This window comes from Meles meles, chromosome 16 (genome assembly GCF_922984935.1).
Source record: "Meles meles chromosome 16, mMelMel3.1 paternal haplotype, whole genome shotgun sequence".
In the NCBI taxonomy this organism is placed as follows: domain Eukaryota; kingdom Metazoa; phylum Chordata; class Mammalia; order Carnivora; family Mustelidae; genus Meles; species Meles meles.
In genome coordinates this window covers 57,639,981-57,656,549 of record NC_060081.1, presented here as the reverse complement: position 1 = coordinate 57,656,549, position 16,569 = coordinate 57,639,981, and the positions used below count along the sequence as shown (strand labels likewise).

General features: G+C 50.3%; 1 protein-coding gene across 1 annotated transcript in view; it reads right to left on the bottom strand.

The window, feature by feature from the left end:
- Positions 1-331: 331 nt before the first annotated feature.
- The window catches only part of BPIFB4 (BPI fold containing family B member 4), a 29,822-nt gene continuing 13,584 nt past the window's right edge, over positions 332-16,569 (bottom strand). Inside the window, exons 11-16 of the mRNA XM_045980294.1 lie at positions 14,883-15,053; positions 12,339-12,406; positions 9,644-9,686; positions 7,889-7,952; positions 5,632-5,708; positions 332-2,740 (exon numbers count right to left, since the gene is read on the bottom strand). Coding sequence (XP_045836250.1) covers positions 2,717-2,740; positions 5,632-5,708; positions 7,889-7,952; positions 9,644-9,686; positions 12,339-12,406; positions 14,883-15,053 — 447 coding nt within the window. The 3' untranslated portion in view covers positions 332-2,716. The remainder of the gene's footprint in view (positions 2,741-5,631; positions 5,709-7,888; positions 7,953-9,643; positions 9,687-12,338; positions 12,407-14,882; positions 15,054-16,569) is intronic.

Below are 16,569 nucleotides of genomic sequence, written 5' to 3'. Positions count from 1 at the left end.
CCATGGAAAGGCTTGAAGCAGGGAAGGGCAGTGATTGTATGCGTGCAGTTTAAAAACCCCTCTGGAGGGGCGCCTCGGTGGCTGAGTGGGTTAAAGCCTCTGCCTTGGGTTCAGGTCATGATCTCAGGGTCCTGGGATCGAGCCCTGCCTCCGGCTCTCTGCTCAGCACCAGAGTCTGCTTCTCCCTCTCTCTCTGTCCCTCCTCTCTCCACACTGCTGCTCCCTCTGTCTCACACAGATAAATAAATAAAACCTTAAAAAAAAAATCACTGGGAGGAAACTCCAGTATTTCTGTGCCCTCTCAGGGGTAGAAGCTGAAACTGCTTTAAATGGGCCCTTTGGCTGTAAATAGAGGCAGAGGTGTTGGGGAGAGCAGCCTCTGCCTTGCTCTGGGAGCGGTTCCTGGGGTGCTCTCTTGCATGTCAACCGCCCTTCCTGGTCCTCAACTAAGCTCTGGCCAGAGGCAAGGGGTCTCCACGGCCCACACTTTAGAAACTAGCACCAGCCACAGCAAGTACAGACAGAGCGCTTAGCGTGTCCCAGCCTCAGGGCTGAGCAGCTCCGGAAAACAAATTTCATTTAAATAGCTTCACACTTGGAGTGTAATAATAATTATTAGGATCCATTTTACAGAGGGGAGAACTGAAGCTCAGAAGGCCGAAGGCCTCACCAAGTCAACCAAGTGGCAGAGACAGAAGTTGAGCCCCTCCTCCTGACTCCAAGATTCTTGTTCTTTAATGACCCCCGAGGCCAGGGTTGAGATTGGTGATGCTCAGAGCTGTCCCGCTGGCTGAGGAATCTCTCTGGAGAATGCAGTTTCATTTTTTTTTTAAAAGATTTTATTTATTTATTGGACAGAGAGAGATCACAAGTAGGCAGAGAGGCAGGCAGAGAGAGAGGGGGAAGCAGGCTCCCCGCTGAGCAGAGAGCCCGATGTGGGGCTTGATCCCAGGACCCTGAGATCATGACCTGAGCCACCCAGGCACCCCTGATTGTTTTTTATCTGAAGCCACTGGCTCTTTCCCTCTCTGTCCGGCAGACAGGTTTCCCAGGAGGCTCTGGGTGGGGGTGAGGGGAACAGGTGCTCTGAGAAGACAATACAGGGGCAGGGCCTAGTTTTCCCTGAACCTGTAGTCACTGGGCTTTATTTCTAGAAACCAAGGGCACACTTGCAAAGAACCAGTTGGTGAGGCTCCTTGCTCGTGTTCTGGGCTGCTGCTGCATCTGTGCTCCCCAGTTTGGACCTGACGGCCTGAGACCTTGCTGTTCTGCAGAATCTCGATGCAGCAGGAGTTCCACTCAGCCCCTGGCCTTGCTACATCTTCAGCCCCCTCACCCCAGGAGGACACAGGAGAGTGTGGAAGGCATTTCTTGTATCCACCAGTATATCTGGTTCTCCTCCCTTCCTCACCAGAGGAAGGGATCACAGGGCAGGCAGGATCATGTGACCTGCGGTGGCTTCTGAAACCCAAGCAAAGCGATGTGCTTCTCTTTCTAGTAGCTGCACCGAAGTGGTGCTGGTGTGGGACCCCCTGCGCTTTCTCTCTGCTGAGGACTCGCAGCTCTGGGGCCAGATTCAGCCCGGGGCTTCTCCCTGCAACGTTGGATCAGAGGTTGTGTGGTGGGTGGTTAAGGCACGGGCTCTGGAGCGAAATCCTCAGGCCCTAACCCCAGCTCTGCCGCTTTGCAGCTGTGTGACCTCGGGCAAGTCCCTTCATGTCTCCGTGTCTCGGTTCCCCCATCTGCAAAACAGGGGCCAACCTGGTACCTACCTTATGGTGCTTTCATGATGTTAAAGCCTGAGTGGAGGGCTCAGCAGACAGAAAGCCCTCGATGAACATGTGCTCTCAGAAAGATGGGACAGAAGGGTAGTTTTTGTTTGTCCCTTTCACGGCTCCCTTGGAACCTAGGATACACCCATCCACCCTTCTGGACCTGGGCAAGTCGTGTTGGGAACACAGAAGAGATGGGGATGGGGAGAGGGCGGCTGGAAGCTGAGAAAAGAGAGAAGACCCTTGTCTTCATGGCACACAGGAGCTGGGCTATAAGGAAATCCCTCTGGTAGTGTGAAGCCTGATGGCTCTGACCTTGTTGCTTCCGAGTCTGGACCCCCTTCACGGGTTGAGGAGTGGTGGGGGAAACTGAGGCAAGAGGAATCAGCCAAATGGAGCCCAGAACCAAGGCAATGAGAACTGAGTAAAATCCCCTCCTGTCCATCTGTAGGGTCCTCAGTGGTGTCTGACATATTTCCTTCATGAACGGAACCATCCTCCATCAACTCGTAGGTGACAGAGGCAAAGGCCAGGTGCCCCCGGCGCAGCCACGGAGGGAAGAACCACCCAGATCCTGAGGAAGGGTCCTTCGTGGAGACTTACCCCAACTGCAGGGAAACTGGAATCTTTTATTGAAAGTTTAAAGTGTGCAGTGTGGAGTCCGGCATGGGGTCTGAGAGGCCTCAGTCCCCCGGGGTGACCTGCTTCCCTCTTCGGGGACGGACTGTAGGACTGATTGTGGATGGGACTTTTGCCAAACGAGTCTCTGGCTGGTTCCTTTCTTGGGGTGTGGAGGGAAGCACGTGGGAAGAGGTATGGGAAGCTGGGGGGGAACCTGTTGTAGGGGGCTGAAGGGATTCGGGCTGGAGACTGTGTTAGCAGAGCCTTTCCAGGGCAAGCTCTGGCTTCTTCTGGGGCTGCAGCAGCGTCCCTGCCCCTGTCTTTCAGGCACTCAGCACCAGAAGGTCCTTGGAGGTCAGAACAGAGAACCCAGTTAGTGGAGATGATAGCTTCTGCTTACAGCCTCAACAGTCACCTGCCTGTGGACCGGGCAAGGCACATTTCCAGGAAGGAGCAAGTGCAAACAGTGGGGGTTTACTGGGATTAAAGGGGTCCAAGGAGCACCCTGGCCATGTCATTAGCCTGCCCTGTACAGGGGACCTTGGGCAAGATACTTCCCTTCCTGCCCCTCATCTCCTACTTCCCCCAAATAAGAGAAGCAAGCTTGAGCCTCTGTTCACAGTCTTCCAAAATCCAATTTTCCTAACTCAAAATATATACAACAAAGTAAATAATAAATTTAACCCATAGAACAAAGGACGTACCCATAATTTTGTACTGATATAAATAACTGGGTAAATAAATTAATGGAGGAGAAGGGATGGCTCTTCCTTGTAGCAAAATTTCAACTAACAAATACAGAAGGAATGATAATGGAAAGTCTCCATGAGAGAAACACCACAGTAGTAACTCCTGCAGACAAGGGCCATTAAGGAATGCCAAAATGAGTAGGAGAAGGTGTGATGAGAACTAGGATACGTGGGTGGTTGTCTCCAAGTATCTCCTCGTGAGATATTTATTAGTTACAATGGGAAAAATAGTAACTTAATCAACAGTGAGGAAACTGACAGGGACCACCTTAACCACATGATCAAAGTCAGTATCCCCAGGAACAAGGCATGGACATTGCAAGCCCCCCAGACAGTGCACCGAGAAGGGCACAGCCTCACTCCAGTGGCCTTCTTCTTGCCAAAAATACATAACCTCAATCTCATTGTGAGAAAACGTCGGTCAAATCCAAGTTGGAGGACATCTCACACAATGGGCCAGACTCATCAGAAATGTCAAAGGCATGAAACACAAGGAGAATTTAGGAACTGTCCCATGTTGGAGGGCAATGTCCCAGATTTGGATTGACAATCAAGTGCAAAGTGGGATCCTGGATCCTGAACCAGACCAAGGACGGTGGTGGGAAAACCATTGAGGAAGGTCTGTAGGTGAGTTCACAGTTTTCTATCAATGTGAACTTCCTGGTTTTGATCGTTGTATTCTGGTTATAGGTGATGTTAACATTAGGGAAAGCTCAGTGAAAAGTATTCTCAAACTCTATGTACTATTTTTGCAACTCTTCTGTAAGTCTAAAATTGTTTTAAAATGAGAAGTTAAAATAAAGGTCTAGACCCATACAATTACAGCAGTAATAACGAGAGAAGAGGAGGAGGAGGGGGGAGGGAGAAGAAGGAGGAGAAGGCGCTTGGGTATCTCGGTTGAGCACCCGACTTGATTTCAGCTCAGGTCATGATCTCAGGGTCATGAGATGAGCCCTGTGTCAGGCTCCGTGTTCAGTGAGGAGTCTGCTTGGGACTCTCTCCCCCTTTGCCCCTCCCCCATACCCACAGACTCTCTCTAAAATAAAGAAATAAATCTTTAAAAAGAAGAAGAAGGAGAAGAAGAAAGTAGCTATCAATTACAGAGGTTGTATAAGACCAAGTCTGGGCTGGGACTTTATTTTTTTTTTTTAATTTATTTAAGTAATCTCTACACCTAGTGTGGGGCTCGAACTCACGACTCACAAGATCAAAAGTCACATGCTCCACCCACTGAGCCAGCCAGGTAGCCCAAAGCTGGGTCTCTTTTTAAATCAGTGGTCCTACACCTTTCAGACCCAAAAACCCTGTTTACATTTTATCACAGGTATTTGTGCTTTATTATTCTTCTTTATTATTCTGAAATGGAATTCACAATCTATATAATCTACTTATATCCCTTGCACGACTATAAAGAAGAAATAAAAGGTAATATATGAGATATGCAATAATATGTATTTGATGTGAAATACTCAAGCCTGATTATTTAGGAAAGAAAAAAATCATCCCCACAAATTTAAAAAAGGCCTTTGGGCTAGGGAGGAGGCTGACAATACAACCCTAGTCGAGAACCACCAGCTGGAGTTGCGCCCCTTATTCCAGCACAAAACCCACTTCTCACTAACTGAGTGACCTTGGGCAAGTGGCCTACCCTTTTTGATATACTGAGTATAAGGCATTTACACATAGAATCTCACTGTATCCTAAAAGCAGCCCTATGGAGGTGTTATGATTAATCCCTTTTACAGAGGGGAAAACTGAGCCCCAGAGACATTAAGTGACTTGCCCAGGGTCACCCAGCTGGATCAGGATTGGAACCCAGGCCCTACTGAGCAAAGTCATGCTTAAAAATAAAATCCAGAAAAATCGGAATGAACACCAGCAAAATGCTCTACGTAGTCATTTCTAGGTTGCAAAGGTATCTAAGAGGATAAATGTTTGTTTAATCTTTTCCGTATTCTCCAAATTTCAGATAATGAGCATATGTGGTTTTTGTCGTGTCAAAAAGACCTCCTACAACGAATTTCAAGGCACCTACCATGATTATAATTAGCAATAATTTCAGGAATTTCTGTCCAAAAGCCCATCTTCCCACTGGCTGGGCGAGCTTTGCGTGGGCCAGGATTGTCTGTTTTAATCACTGCTGCATGGCCCCCCATCCCGCCATGCACATCATCTGGCACTCAGTAGATGCTCGATAGAAGTTTTTCCAGTGAACTACATTGCACTTCTACTGTGGGAGAGAGCCCCTTCCTGCTATGAGCCTCAGTATTCCCATCTGCAAGATGGGGGAAATGACATCTCTCCCGGGGACAAAATGAGATGGTGGATGGGGAGGGCTTCATTGAGGGGTTCTTCAACTTTGTTTCTTGTTCCCTCAGGCCCATCCTTTGAAGGAAGAGGCCTCCGTTGCCCCACCTTTTCCCTCCCTTTTCTTCTTCCTCCCAACTTCTGGGCATGGAGCAGAGGGCAGGACAGAGTTCTCTCCTTACCTCCAAGACGTCGATGTCTGCATTGCTGAAGTCGATGTTGAGGATTTTGGGGAGAGGGACGCCAGAGCCCAGCACAGCTGCGAAAAGAAACACCACCATCCAAATGGTCAGGCATAGTCAGTGTGGCTAAGAGGCATTAGCCTTACAGGAGGGCACCAGGATTTTCAAGGAGACGAGCCATTTCTTTTCCATCTCTAGGCCTTTGTCCTCGCAGGTGTTCCTGCCCAGAGCACACGCCCTCACCCTTGCCCGCCTGCGGAGTTCTGAGCCTCCCCCGAGACTCTGCTTGGATGTCAGCTCTTCGGTGAGGTTTCCCCACCCAAGCCAAGCAACCTTTGGCTCCTGCCCCTCCCTTGAACCGACCCCCACCATTACAGAAATCATAGGACATGAATTCTCTCTTTCCCCATCTGTCATCTCTACCCACACTATGAGTTTTTTGCAGGCCAGGACTGTGACCCCGGCATCACCCAGCTCTGGGCTGGGCACAGAGGAGAGGACAGATGTTCGCTGAATGGCGGCAAAGAAGGATACACAGAGTCCTGACATGTGACCGCCGTGGGACGTACTGTTTGCTTTTAGATTCATGCTGATTCGTGTTCTGGGAAGGAAGGAAAGGAAGGGTGTGTGTGGGGGTGGGGCTAGATTAATCTGTTCAACAGATTTCTGCCTGCCGCAGGACTTTTCAGAGAGCTAAGGACATGGTGAACCTACCCCAGGGCAGTGTATTCAGAATTTCCCAAACTTGCTTGGCCATGGAACCCTCTTCTTCTTCTTCTTTTTTTAAAAAAATATTTTATTTATTTGACAGAGAGAAATCACAACTAGGCAGAGAGGCAGGCAGAGAGAGAGGAGGAAGCAGGCTCCCCGCGGAGCAGAGAGCCCAATGTGGGGCTTGATCCCAGGACCCTGAGATCATGACCTGAGCCGAAGGCAGAGGCTTTAACCCACTGAGCCACCCAGGCGCCCCTGGAACCCTCTTCTTAAGAGTACCCCTTAGGACTAATTTTTCATGGAGCCCACTTTGAGAATCACGGTCCCAATCCAGTCTCTCACTTTTGAGAATGGTAAATTGCATTACAGTGAGATTGAGGGACTTGCTGCCAAGTTCACACCACCTCTCAGTGACCAAGCCTGGGCTAGAGTCTTCACTTCTTGCCTCAAGGGTCAGTCCGGCCCAGCCTCGCTCCTGATATCCCTGGCCTTGGAGACCAGGGCCTTCCTGGAATTGCCATTCAGCCTCCTCTGGTGAGTTTCCAGGATAAAGGTCTGCTGGACACGGAGAGCTCCCCAAATGAAGCCCGGCAGAGCAACCCCTCTCCATCCTCCACAAAGGGGAAATGGGGAGAGGGAAGGTGGGGCCAGGTTGGCGGAGGCCTTAGGGGCGTGGTTTCCAGTTACAACAGGTTCAGCTCTCCCAGCCTCCAGGGGCCCCACAGCTCCAGTTACTTCCTGGTAATATCCCGAGGCACCACGGAGTGCAGGAATCAGGCTCCTTCCTTTTGTTCTATGAAGCAGAAAACCCTGTCACTGATACCTGACTGCCGAGGGTCCAGATTCTGGGTTAGGAGGCTGGGAGACCGGTAAGAGCAATTTCAGCTTTATCTGTACTGACTGAACTTTTTACAACAATAACATATTCACATAGTCCCTATAGAAGTAAAATTAAATACACAATTAAAAATCAATCAAGGCCATAATGCTGTGAATATACCTACCAATACTAAATTTGCACCTAAGAAGGTTTAAGCAGGTAAATTTCATGTGATGTGTATTTTACCCCAACTAAAAATAAACACACACCCAAAATCAGGAAATATATTGGACTTTTTTTTTAAAGGGAGAAAAAAGAATTTAGAAGTAACTCTAACCAGATATTGAGATGAATTGCCTCTGGGAGGTGAGGTGTTACTTTCTAAACTGTTGGGACTTTGGAAAACTTACGCATATATCATTTTCATAGGTAATCAGAATTTTACATAGATAATGAGAAAAACAAAACAATCAGCCAAATAAGGAAGAAGGAGGAGGAGGAGAAGAAGAAGGAGGAGGAGAACAGAGCAGAAGAAGCAAATAAGGAAGCTGCTGGCCCCTGGGGCAACATTTGCATTCAGAGGGTTAAATACATAAGCTTAGGATGATGTTCTCAGAAAGACAGTTGAGGCAGAATGGCTCTGTGTCAAATATTTCCAGCAAACCAGCAGCTTCCAGGCCCCCGAGCCACACCCCCCTACAGAGGCAGGGGCATAGCTCTCACCGTTCATGGCAGGCAGAAACGCCAGGTCAAAGATCTTCTCCACCAGCACCTCCAAGAGGCCAACCTGCAGGGAACAAGGAGAACTCAACCCTTGCAGTGGTTCACTTGGATCCCCAAGGGCTCCTTGGGGCCCCTCCCTGTGGCCCAAGAGGGAGGCGCAGGGTTGCTCTGGGAGAATCTGGGAGCTGCCATGACTCCAGAACCACCGAGTTGTACAGCCACGAGGCACATCAGTCTGCCTGCTGTCTGTGCGGTTAGGAGAGGCCCAGAGCAGAGCCAGTGCTGGTCCAAGGCTCAACGTGAGGCAGGGACTGGGGGAGGCCCAGGGCCTGTAGTCTACGGTGATGTCACGCAGGGCCCCGGGGGCTGTGTCGCCAACACTCCGGGTTCCCATCCAGCTCAGCCTCTGTGGGCCTCTGGGAAGTCTTTCTGACCTCTCGGATCCTCAGCTTCCTCAGCTGTAAAATGGGCCAACAAGCCCCATTTGAAGGAGGCAGCCAGAATTACAGGCAGATCAACTGAAATGCCCTGTCTTGAGACTTTTCATGTGTGTGCATTTCAACATCTCTAAGCCTCGGTTTCCACAGCTGAAAACAGGTGTGAAGAGCCCTTCCTCCGTAGGCTGTAAAAGCCAAATGTGGATTCCTCTACATAAAGTATGAGTCTTTGTGAGGTAGGACCGTGGCAAGCGCACGGGACTCTTATCCCAGTGCCGTGACCTTGGACACGCTGCCCAACTTCTCTCTGCATTTGGCTGCCTTATGTGGAAAATGGGATAATAACGTACCCAAATCGGAAGTTTGTCGTGAGGATGAAATGAGAGAAATTTGTTTGAACAAAGAAAAAACAAAAAAGAAAACAAAAGCTTAATTGGGTGCCCCGTGCCTGGGTCTGTTGTCCCCGAACTATTCTCTAATTTCACACTGTGGGAGCTGTTTCTTCTTCCTGGAGTCTGGAGATTCCAGTTCTGGTCTCCACTGTGTCCCAACCAGCTGCCAAGCATGTCGCTGCCCATGCCCAGGCCCCAGTTCCTCCACCTATGAAATGACGCTGGTGACACCCAACTCCACGAGTTGGAGCGGCTGGGCTTGCAAACAGGAAGAAGGCAACGCAACAGATACTTGAGTTTTCTCTGCACAAGTGGAAATCCCACCCCAGCTTGTTCTGAAAAGCGGGCACCTGCTTAGTCATCAATTTGTAAAAGAAAAGGGAGGCATGTCTGGAGACTTTGGTGGTGTGGGGGACCCAAGAATCAACAAAGAAATGAGGAAACAGGACCAGATCCTAGAATCTGAGCGTCTCAGATTAGAAAGGCAGCGCTCTGGAGCTCGGAGGTAAAATGGCGGCTAGAAATAAACCCAGACCTGTTTGCTGAGGCTCCTAGTGGGTTGGGGTGGCTCGAGATTACATGGGAGTCAGTGGCAAAGCCAACCCCTGCTTCCAGAAAGGCAGGGGTCCCATAGGACATGGCTATCCTGTAGGACACCGCCTCCCCAACCTGGAGTGGAGGGATCGGGGCCAAGTGGCCTCCACAAGAGTGATGGGTTACAATGGGACAGCCTCACAGGCAGAGCCGGAGACCTGAGTTCATACTCTGCACCTCCCCGCTTTGTGGGCGTCCATTTCCCCACGTGTAAGTGAGGCCTGCCAGAGATGATGCCAATGCTTTCACATTCACCACCTCCCTGGGTCCCAGCCAGCCACACTGGGCCATTCCCAGAAAACCTTGACCTGGGGCTTGAGCTTAGTACTTACATCAAAGTTGCCTACGTTTGAGGTTCTGAGGTTGAGGTGAGTCCTGCCGAGAAAGCAAACAGCCTGTTAGAAGGAGCAATTGCCTGAGAGTTGTAAGAGGCTGTATTTCTTTTCTTTTTTTTTTAAGATTTTATTTATTTATTTGACAGAGAGAGAGATCACAAGTAGGCAGAGAGGCAGGCAGAGAGAGAGGAGGAAGCAGGCTCCCTGCGGAGCAGAGAGCCCGATGCGGGGCTCGATCCCAGGACCCTGAGATCATGACCTGAGCCGAAGGCAGCGGCTTAATCCACTGAGCCATCCAGGCGCCCCAAGAGGCTGTATTTCAGTAAACTCTAAGAAGTCCCTCCACCAGAATCCTCACAAAGGTGTCACATGACCCCCCGGAGCCATAAATAAGAAGAGTGTTGAAGTCCAGGGAGTGAGCACCAACTGTATGCCAGACATGGCGCCTGGGCTTTTCTACCATACACAGTAGCCCCCTTCCCCGAGGTCTCGTTGTTCATGGGCTCAGTGACCTGTGCTCAGCTGTGGTCTGGAGATGATCCCCCTTCTGACTTATTATTGGAAGGTCCTACGTCATTCACCTGACTTCATCTCATCACGTGGGCATTTTATTGTCTCACATCATCACAAGAAGAAGGGTGAGTATAGGGGCGCCTGGGTGGCTCAGTCAGTTAAGTGTCTGACTCTTGATTTTGGCTCAGGTCACGATCTCAGGGTGGTGAGACCGGGCCCCACGCTAGGCACCACACTGAACCTGAAGCCTGCTTGTCCCTCTCCCTCTGCTTCTCCCCCAGCTTGTGCTGTCTCTCTCTCTCAAATAAATAAATGAATAAAATCTTAAAAAAAAAAGAAGGATGAGTATAGAACAGTATTTTGAAAGAGAGGCCATTTACGTAACTTTTATTACAGTACATGGTTATAATTGTTTTATTTTATTTATGAGTTATTTACTCTCCTGCTGTGCCTAATTTATAAGTTGTTATCACAAGTGTGTGTGCTAGACACACACGTGTAGCTGGGACGTGGTACTCTGTGCTTTCAGGCACCCACTGGGGGTCTTGGAGCTTATCTCCCATGGGTCAGAAGGGACGGCTGTATGTCAGGCTCAAATCATAGCTGAGTGTTCCTGGCTATGATGTATGTCCCACATCCTACTGGCTGTGTGTCCTTGTCCTATGACACCTATTGGCTGTGCGTCCCCCTCTGCAAAGAGAGCGGCTGCCAGGACTGAATGAACAATCCAGGTAGAGTCCATGCCTGGTACACGGCACAGGCCATGCACCCAGGAGCGATCGTCCCCACCTGGCTTGATCCTTTCTGCCAACCCCTGGGAGAGGAACCTGAGGCTCCAGGGGACCCCGCCGTGTCTACAGAGCTTGGGAGGCAGAGCCCAGGACTGGTGCCCTGAGATGCGTTCTTGGTGGCTGCACTATTCTGTGGAGAGGGCCCGAGGCCAAGGTTTGAGGTCTTTCTCTGCACCATGAGGGTCTCTGTCTCGTTGCGTTTGAATCTCACCTGCCAAGTGACAGCCTCACCTGAAGGAGGCTGGACCAGACTTGCCTGGGCCAGAGCCGCTGGAGCCCTGGCACATTTTCAGCACAGAAACAAGGGCCGACTTCCACTCCCACCCCTCCTTCTCCCTGGGCCACTTCATCCACAGAACCTGAGCTTTTCCCTGCCCTTCCAAGTTTGCCTGCCCTGCTTTCACTGCCTGAGGCCCCCCGCTGGCCCCTTCTCCCCATCCAGGCCTTGGGTCAGCATCACCTCCGTAGAGATGCTTGGATGCCTCTGATTCGTGTCATATTCTGAGAAATTCCCACTACTGGGCTTGATAAGTATTTGTTGTAAGGAGAACAACTTATAATGAACTAGGCACGTGCTGACGATTGTACACACGCTCTCATTTGTCTTGAAGTAGGAATCATAATAGTACTTACTGCCGTAGGCTGAGGTCAGGGATGAAATGAATTGGGACCCATTTAGGGCTTAACTCAATGCCTGGCCCAGAGAGAGCATCCGACAGGTAATGGCTGTTCTCATGAGTCCTATGAGGTAGGGACTATTATCCCCATTTTCAGGTGAGCAAACTGAGTTCCAGAGAGGGAGAGTCACTTGGCCCATGTCACACAGCCAGTCAGTGGTCACGTTAGGATTGGAACTCTTACTGCTTGGCTCTGAAGTGTGCGCTTGTAACGGAGCGGGGCCGCTCAAGACAGACCTGGGCTGGCCCAGAGCCCCTCTCTGTACCCACGGTGCAGCCCCAAGTCAGTAAACAGTCTTCTCTAAGCCTAGTTGTCTGTCTCCTCTTTTAAGATGGGAGAATAGGAGGCTAGACTCTGCGAGGCCATTGCAAGGCTAAACAAGGTCATGCATATTAATACCTCATGCAAAACCTGCAACGACATCCTCACGCCCATCACTGTTATTATTATTGACATTGTAGTTGTTGTTGGCCGAGGGTCCTCTCTATGAAGCTCACGGCATCACCCGCCCTGCCCAGCTCGCACCAGTGGCCTTGGCAGTCATAGCCCAGTTTCACCCTTGCAGCCTCTGGGATGGACCCAGCCCTGAAAGCCTTGCGAGGGGACCTCCGGTGTCCTCCCGGGGGTCCTTTCAGGAGCTGGCTCCAGGCAGGGCAGCACCAAAGAGGCCATTCTGAGCAGCAGGAGCCCGAGTCCACAAACCCCCTTACTTGTCCAGCTTGGCGTCAATCATAAGCTTATCTCCCTCCACAGAGAACATGGCCAAGAGTTCTGTGTCCTGGAAGAAAGGGGGTGACAATAAGGTGTTGCGGGGGGGGGGGGGCTGTGTGTGTGGGGTGCCCACTAGGTGCTAAATTACACAGGGTGTCTCTCCCCCAAGGTCTTGGTCAAACCTCCCTTTACTAGCCAAGACCCCAGTAACACTCCCTATAGGATGGATATCCCCACTCTGGAGGGAAGGGGTTGGGAACAATAAATTGTCTACGTTCACCAACAAGTGTGTTGCTTTCAAGTAAGTCAGCAGGGCCGAGTGAACATTCGGCAGAAAGAGCAGATTCTCAGGGAGCAGTGATCGCTTGGCTGGTGGGGGTGTCTGAGCAGTCTCGGGATTAGGGGCTGCAGCCTATGAACCCTGCTCCAGGTGAGCCACTGTAGGGGACTGGGCATCATGAACGTCAAGCACGAGTGCCCCACCCCCATCCCCAGCAGAGGGCATGAAAGGTCCAGACTCAACCCCTCTCTGGCAGAGTCTTAGTCATAGGAATGTTCCTCTTTGCTTCCCTGCTTCCCCCACCAAATAATAAAATAAAATAAAATAATTAAATTAAATATAAAATAAAATAAATTTGTCTTATGGGAAAAAGGAAGCTCTAACACATCCAGGTGATGTTATTGCTAGTAACGATAGTAACAGAAATTAGGATGATGGAGGACTGGATGCTCTGGGTGTGTATGGCAGGGACCCGCATGGGCGTGCAGAATCATCCCATTCATGCACGAACTGAGGCTTGAAGGGTATGTAGGATTGGACCAGGTGAAAAAGAAGGTGTAAGAGTGATCCAGGCACGGGAAGGGTATGTGCAAAAGCCCCGCGGCAGGAAAGAGGTTGGCCTTAGAGGGAAGAGAGAAGGCTAGAAAGCAAGGAGGTAAGAGGACTGCGGGAGACTGGAGTGAGAAGGGGCCAGACCAGGTAGGGCTAGCAGGCTGGAAAGAAGGAAAGAAGTCATAGCAGCATCCTGGGGCCACTGGGGCATCATGGCAGGGCTCTGAACTGGATCATATGACATTTGGGATTTGATGGAAATATTTCCACACAGCAGGGACTAACCAAAAAGGGGCAGCCATCTCCACTCTCTGGGTGAGAACTAGCCCTTTTAATCTGGCATCTGCTGATGCTCAGAAAGGACCCTCAGCATGCCCTGGCTTGGTATACTCTTGATGAGAATGCCCATTTCCTGGATTAGAGGTGGCCCATTCAGTCTTGAGTCCTGGTAGATGAGCCTGAGAAGACACAGCAAATGGAACAGAAGCCTAAGTGTCTAAATCTTAAGCTTTAGCCATCAAGGGGTAAGTGGTACTTAACACAGCACATTGCTTCAACAAATATTTACTGGGCACCTACTACGTGTGGGACCCTGTGCTAGGCTCTGAGGATCCTGTAGTGAAGAAGAAAATGCGCATCTCTGCCCAGCAGTAAACTAACAAACACATTATATGGTGTCAGGTTAAGTCCATGAACCACGTAAAACAAGGGAGGCAGAGAGAGAGAGAAAGAGAGAGAGGGAGGCCAGGGGTGGGGATATTTTAGACAGCTGGTCTTGGGAAGACCTCTCTGGGAAGGTGACACTTGAGACCTAAAGGAAATGAGGAAGTGAATCATGGAAACACCTGGGGCAAGAGCATTGCAAGCAGCAGATAAAACAGCATATGCAAAGGCCCTGGGGTGGAACTCCACCTGGCATGTTGGTGAAAGAGGGAAAGAGCGAGGAGCTGAAGGGTAACCAGGGGGTGATCTAGAAGAACTCTGTGGGCCATTGTTAGAGGATGGGCTTTTGTTTCAGGATTGAAAGGGAAAGTTTTGCCAAAAGGAGCCCCATGATTTTAAGAGGATTCCTCTCTATGAGATAACTGGAAATTACTGTACTTGTATGTGGGCCCCAGGGACATGAGAACCAGCACCATCTGCCTTGGTTCCCCTTTCTCCATCTTCTAGTAGAAAGCGTAACCCAGGGGCGCCTGGGTGGCTCAGTGGATTAAAGCCTCTGCCTTCGGCTCGGGTCGTGATTCCAGGGTCCTGGGATCGAGCCCCGCATCGGGCTCTCTGCTCAGCGGGGAGCCTGCTTCCTCCTCTCTCTCTGCCTGCCTCTCTGCCTAGTTGTGATTTCTCTCTGTCAGATAAATAAAATATTTAAAAAAAAAAAAAGAAAGAAAGCGTAACCCAGAGTAGGTGCTCAGCACAAATTGCTGAATGCATGAATTGCCACCTGGGAAGGAACACTTACAGTTTGCCAGGTACTGCTCTGAGCATCTTACCAATGCCCGCTGCGATCTCCACAAAGTAGAGGAGAAAATCAATCCCTGACAGAAGGAGTGATCCACCCAAGGTCATAGCTACAAGTACTAAAGACTGGATTTGAATTAGATCATCTGGCCCCATGTGGGGCTTGTAGTCACTATAGTTGGTCTATGGGGATTTGAAGGGGTCTAGGGACTTCAGAAGACCATGGCGCCCCCACCCCGCCACCAATACTCACCACATCGATGAGGCAGATAGTGGTCTCGACGTCATTGGGCTGGGAGACCATGACCTCAGAGGTGGCAAACACCTTCACCAGTGCCTCGTCCTTCTGCAATGTCACTGAAGGTGGGTTCGGCACCTGGATCCTGATGGTGAGTGGGAAGGACTCAGGGTACTGCTGGAACACCTGGGGGTGGACACCAGGCCAGAGTCAGTGGAGCCCTGGAGAGTTGGGGTTCCCAGTGGGCCATCAACCAACCTCTAAACACATGGCCCAGGGTCTCAGACTGGGCATCTTCCAATCCAACAGCATTGTTCAAGCCCTACAAAACACATGCGGGGACTCAAACCCACATGCTGGGTTTGGGGAGGGGGCTGCTCTTTCTGAGCCTTTTGCATAGGGTTAATGGGAGAATTGAAAAGTGGGGGGGGGGGGGGGGGGCGGTGACAGCAAGGCTTCGAGCTCAATGCCTGATGCCCGGAAATGCTCAGAACCTGCTGTTGAGCAAGATGGGTTCACTGGGACATTCACGATTGAATCAAGTCATCGTAACAACTCCATGGGGTATTTTTTTCTCCATGTTACAGATTTAAAAAACGAAACAAAACTGAGGCTCAAGCAAATGGTCTAAGGCCAGCAGGAGAGCTGAGGCTCCAGCCCAGGTCTACACCGCTCAGAAGACCAGGGTCTCCCTCCCCTCCTGCTCTTCTGGATGCCCCACCTGGAATGGGAAAGCCACAGTTCAGGGTGCCTCGAGGGGAAGTCCCAGAGCAGGACACAGCTTACCTGGATCTCTAGAGACCCACGGTGGTAGGAATCGGAGTCTGTTTGCTGCAAATGGACTCCCTAAATGCTAATTAGCTAAAAGGACAATGCATCAAGCAATCCATTCCCATATTTGCTAAATAACTGTTTCATAAAAATTTTTTTTTGTTTTTTTTTTTTTCAAAAAAATTTGAAGGGGGCTGCCTGGGTGGCTCAGTGGGTTGGGGCCTCTGTCTTTGGCCCAGGTTGTGGTCTCAGGGTCCTGGGATCGAGCCCGGCATTGGGCTCTCTGCTCAGTGGGGAGCCTGTTTCCCCTCCTCTCTGCCTGCCTCTCCGCCTACTTGTGATCTCTGTCTGTCAAATAAATAAAATCTCAAAAAAAATTTATTTGAAGGAACACTTTTCTTTCTTCTTTTTTTAACATTTTATTTATTTATTTATTTAACAGAGAGAGAGACAGTGAGAGATGGAACACAAGCAGGGGGAGAGGGAGAAGCAGGCTCCCCACTGAGTAGGGAGCCAGACCCGGGACTCAATCCCAGGACTCCAGGATCATGACCTGAGCCAAAGGCAGATGCCTAACCAACTGAGCCACCCAGGTGTCTTAAGGGGAAATTCTTTTGAACAAACCGGGTCTATTGGCAAATCTAGTAAATTCAGCCAAATGACCACTTAGTGAACTCACCCTTCGGCAAACTGGCTTTCAACAAATCAGGGACTTGGACTGGCTTTTCCCCAAGGGATTTTCAGGATAGCTGGAGGGGTCTACCCCAACATACACAGTCTCTAACAATTAGCAACACCTTCCTTTGCAGGGACGTGGAGAGTACCCCCCTCAAACTCTCCCCACAGCAGCAGGAGACCCAGGATGCTCCTCCCAGCTCTGATGAAGCCTCTCATGGTGACTCCACCCCACCTGGGTCTCCAGGAGACACTC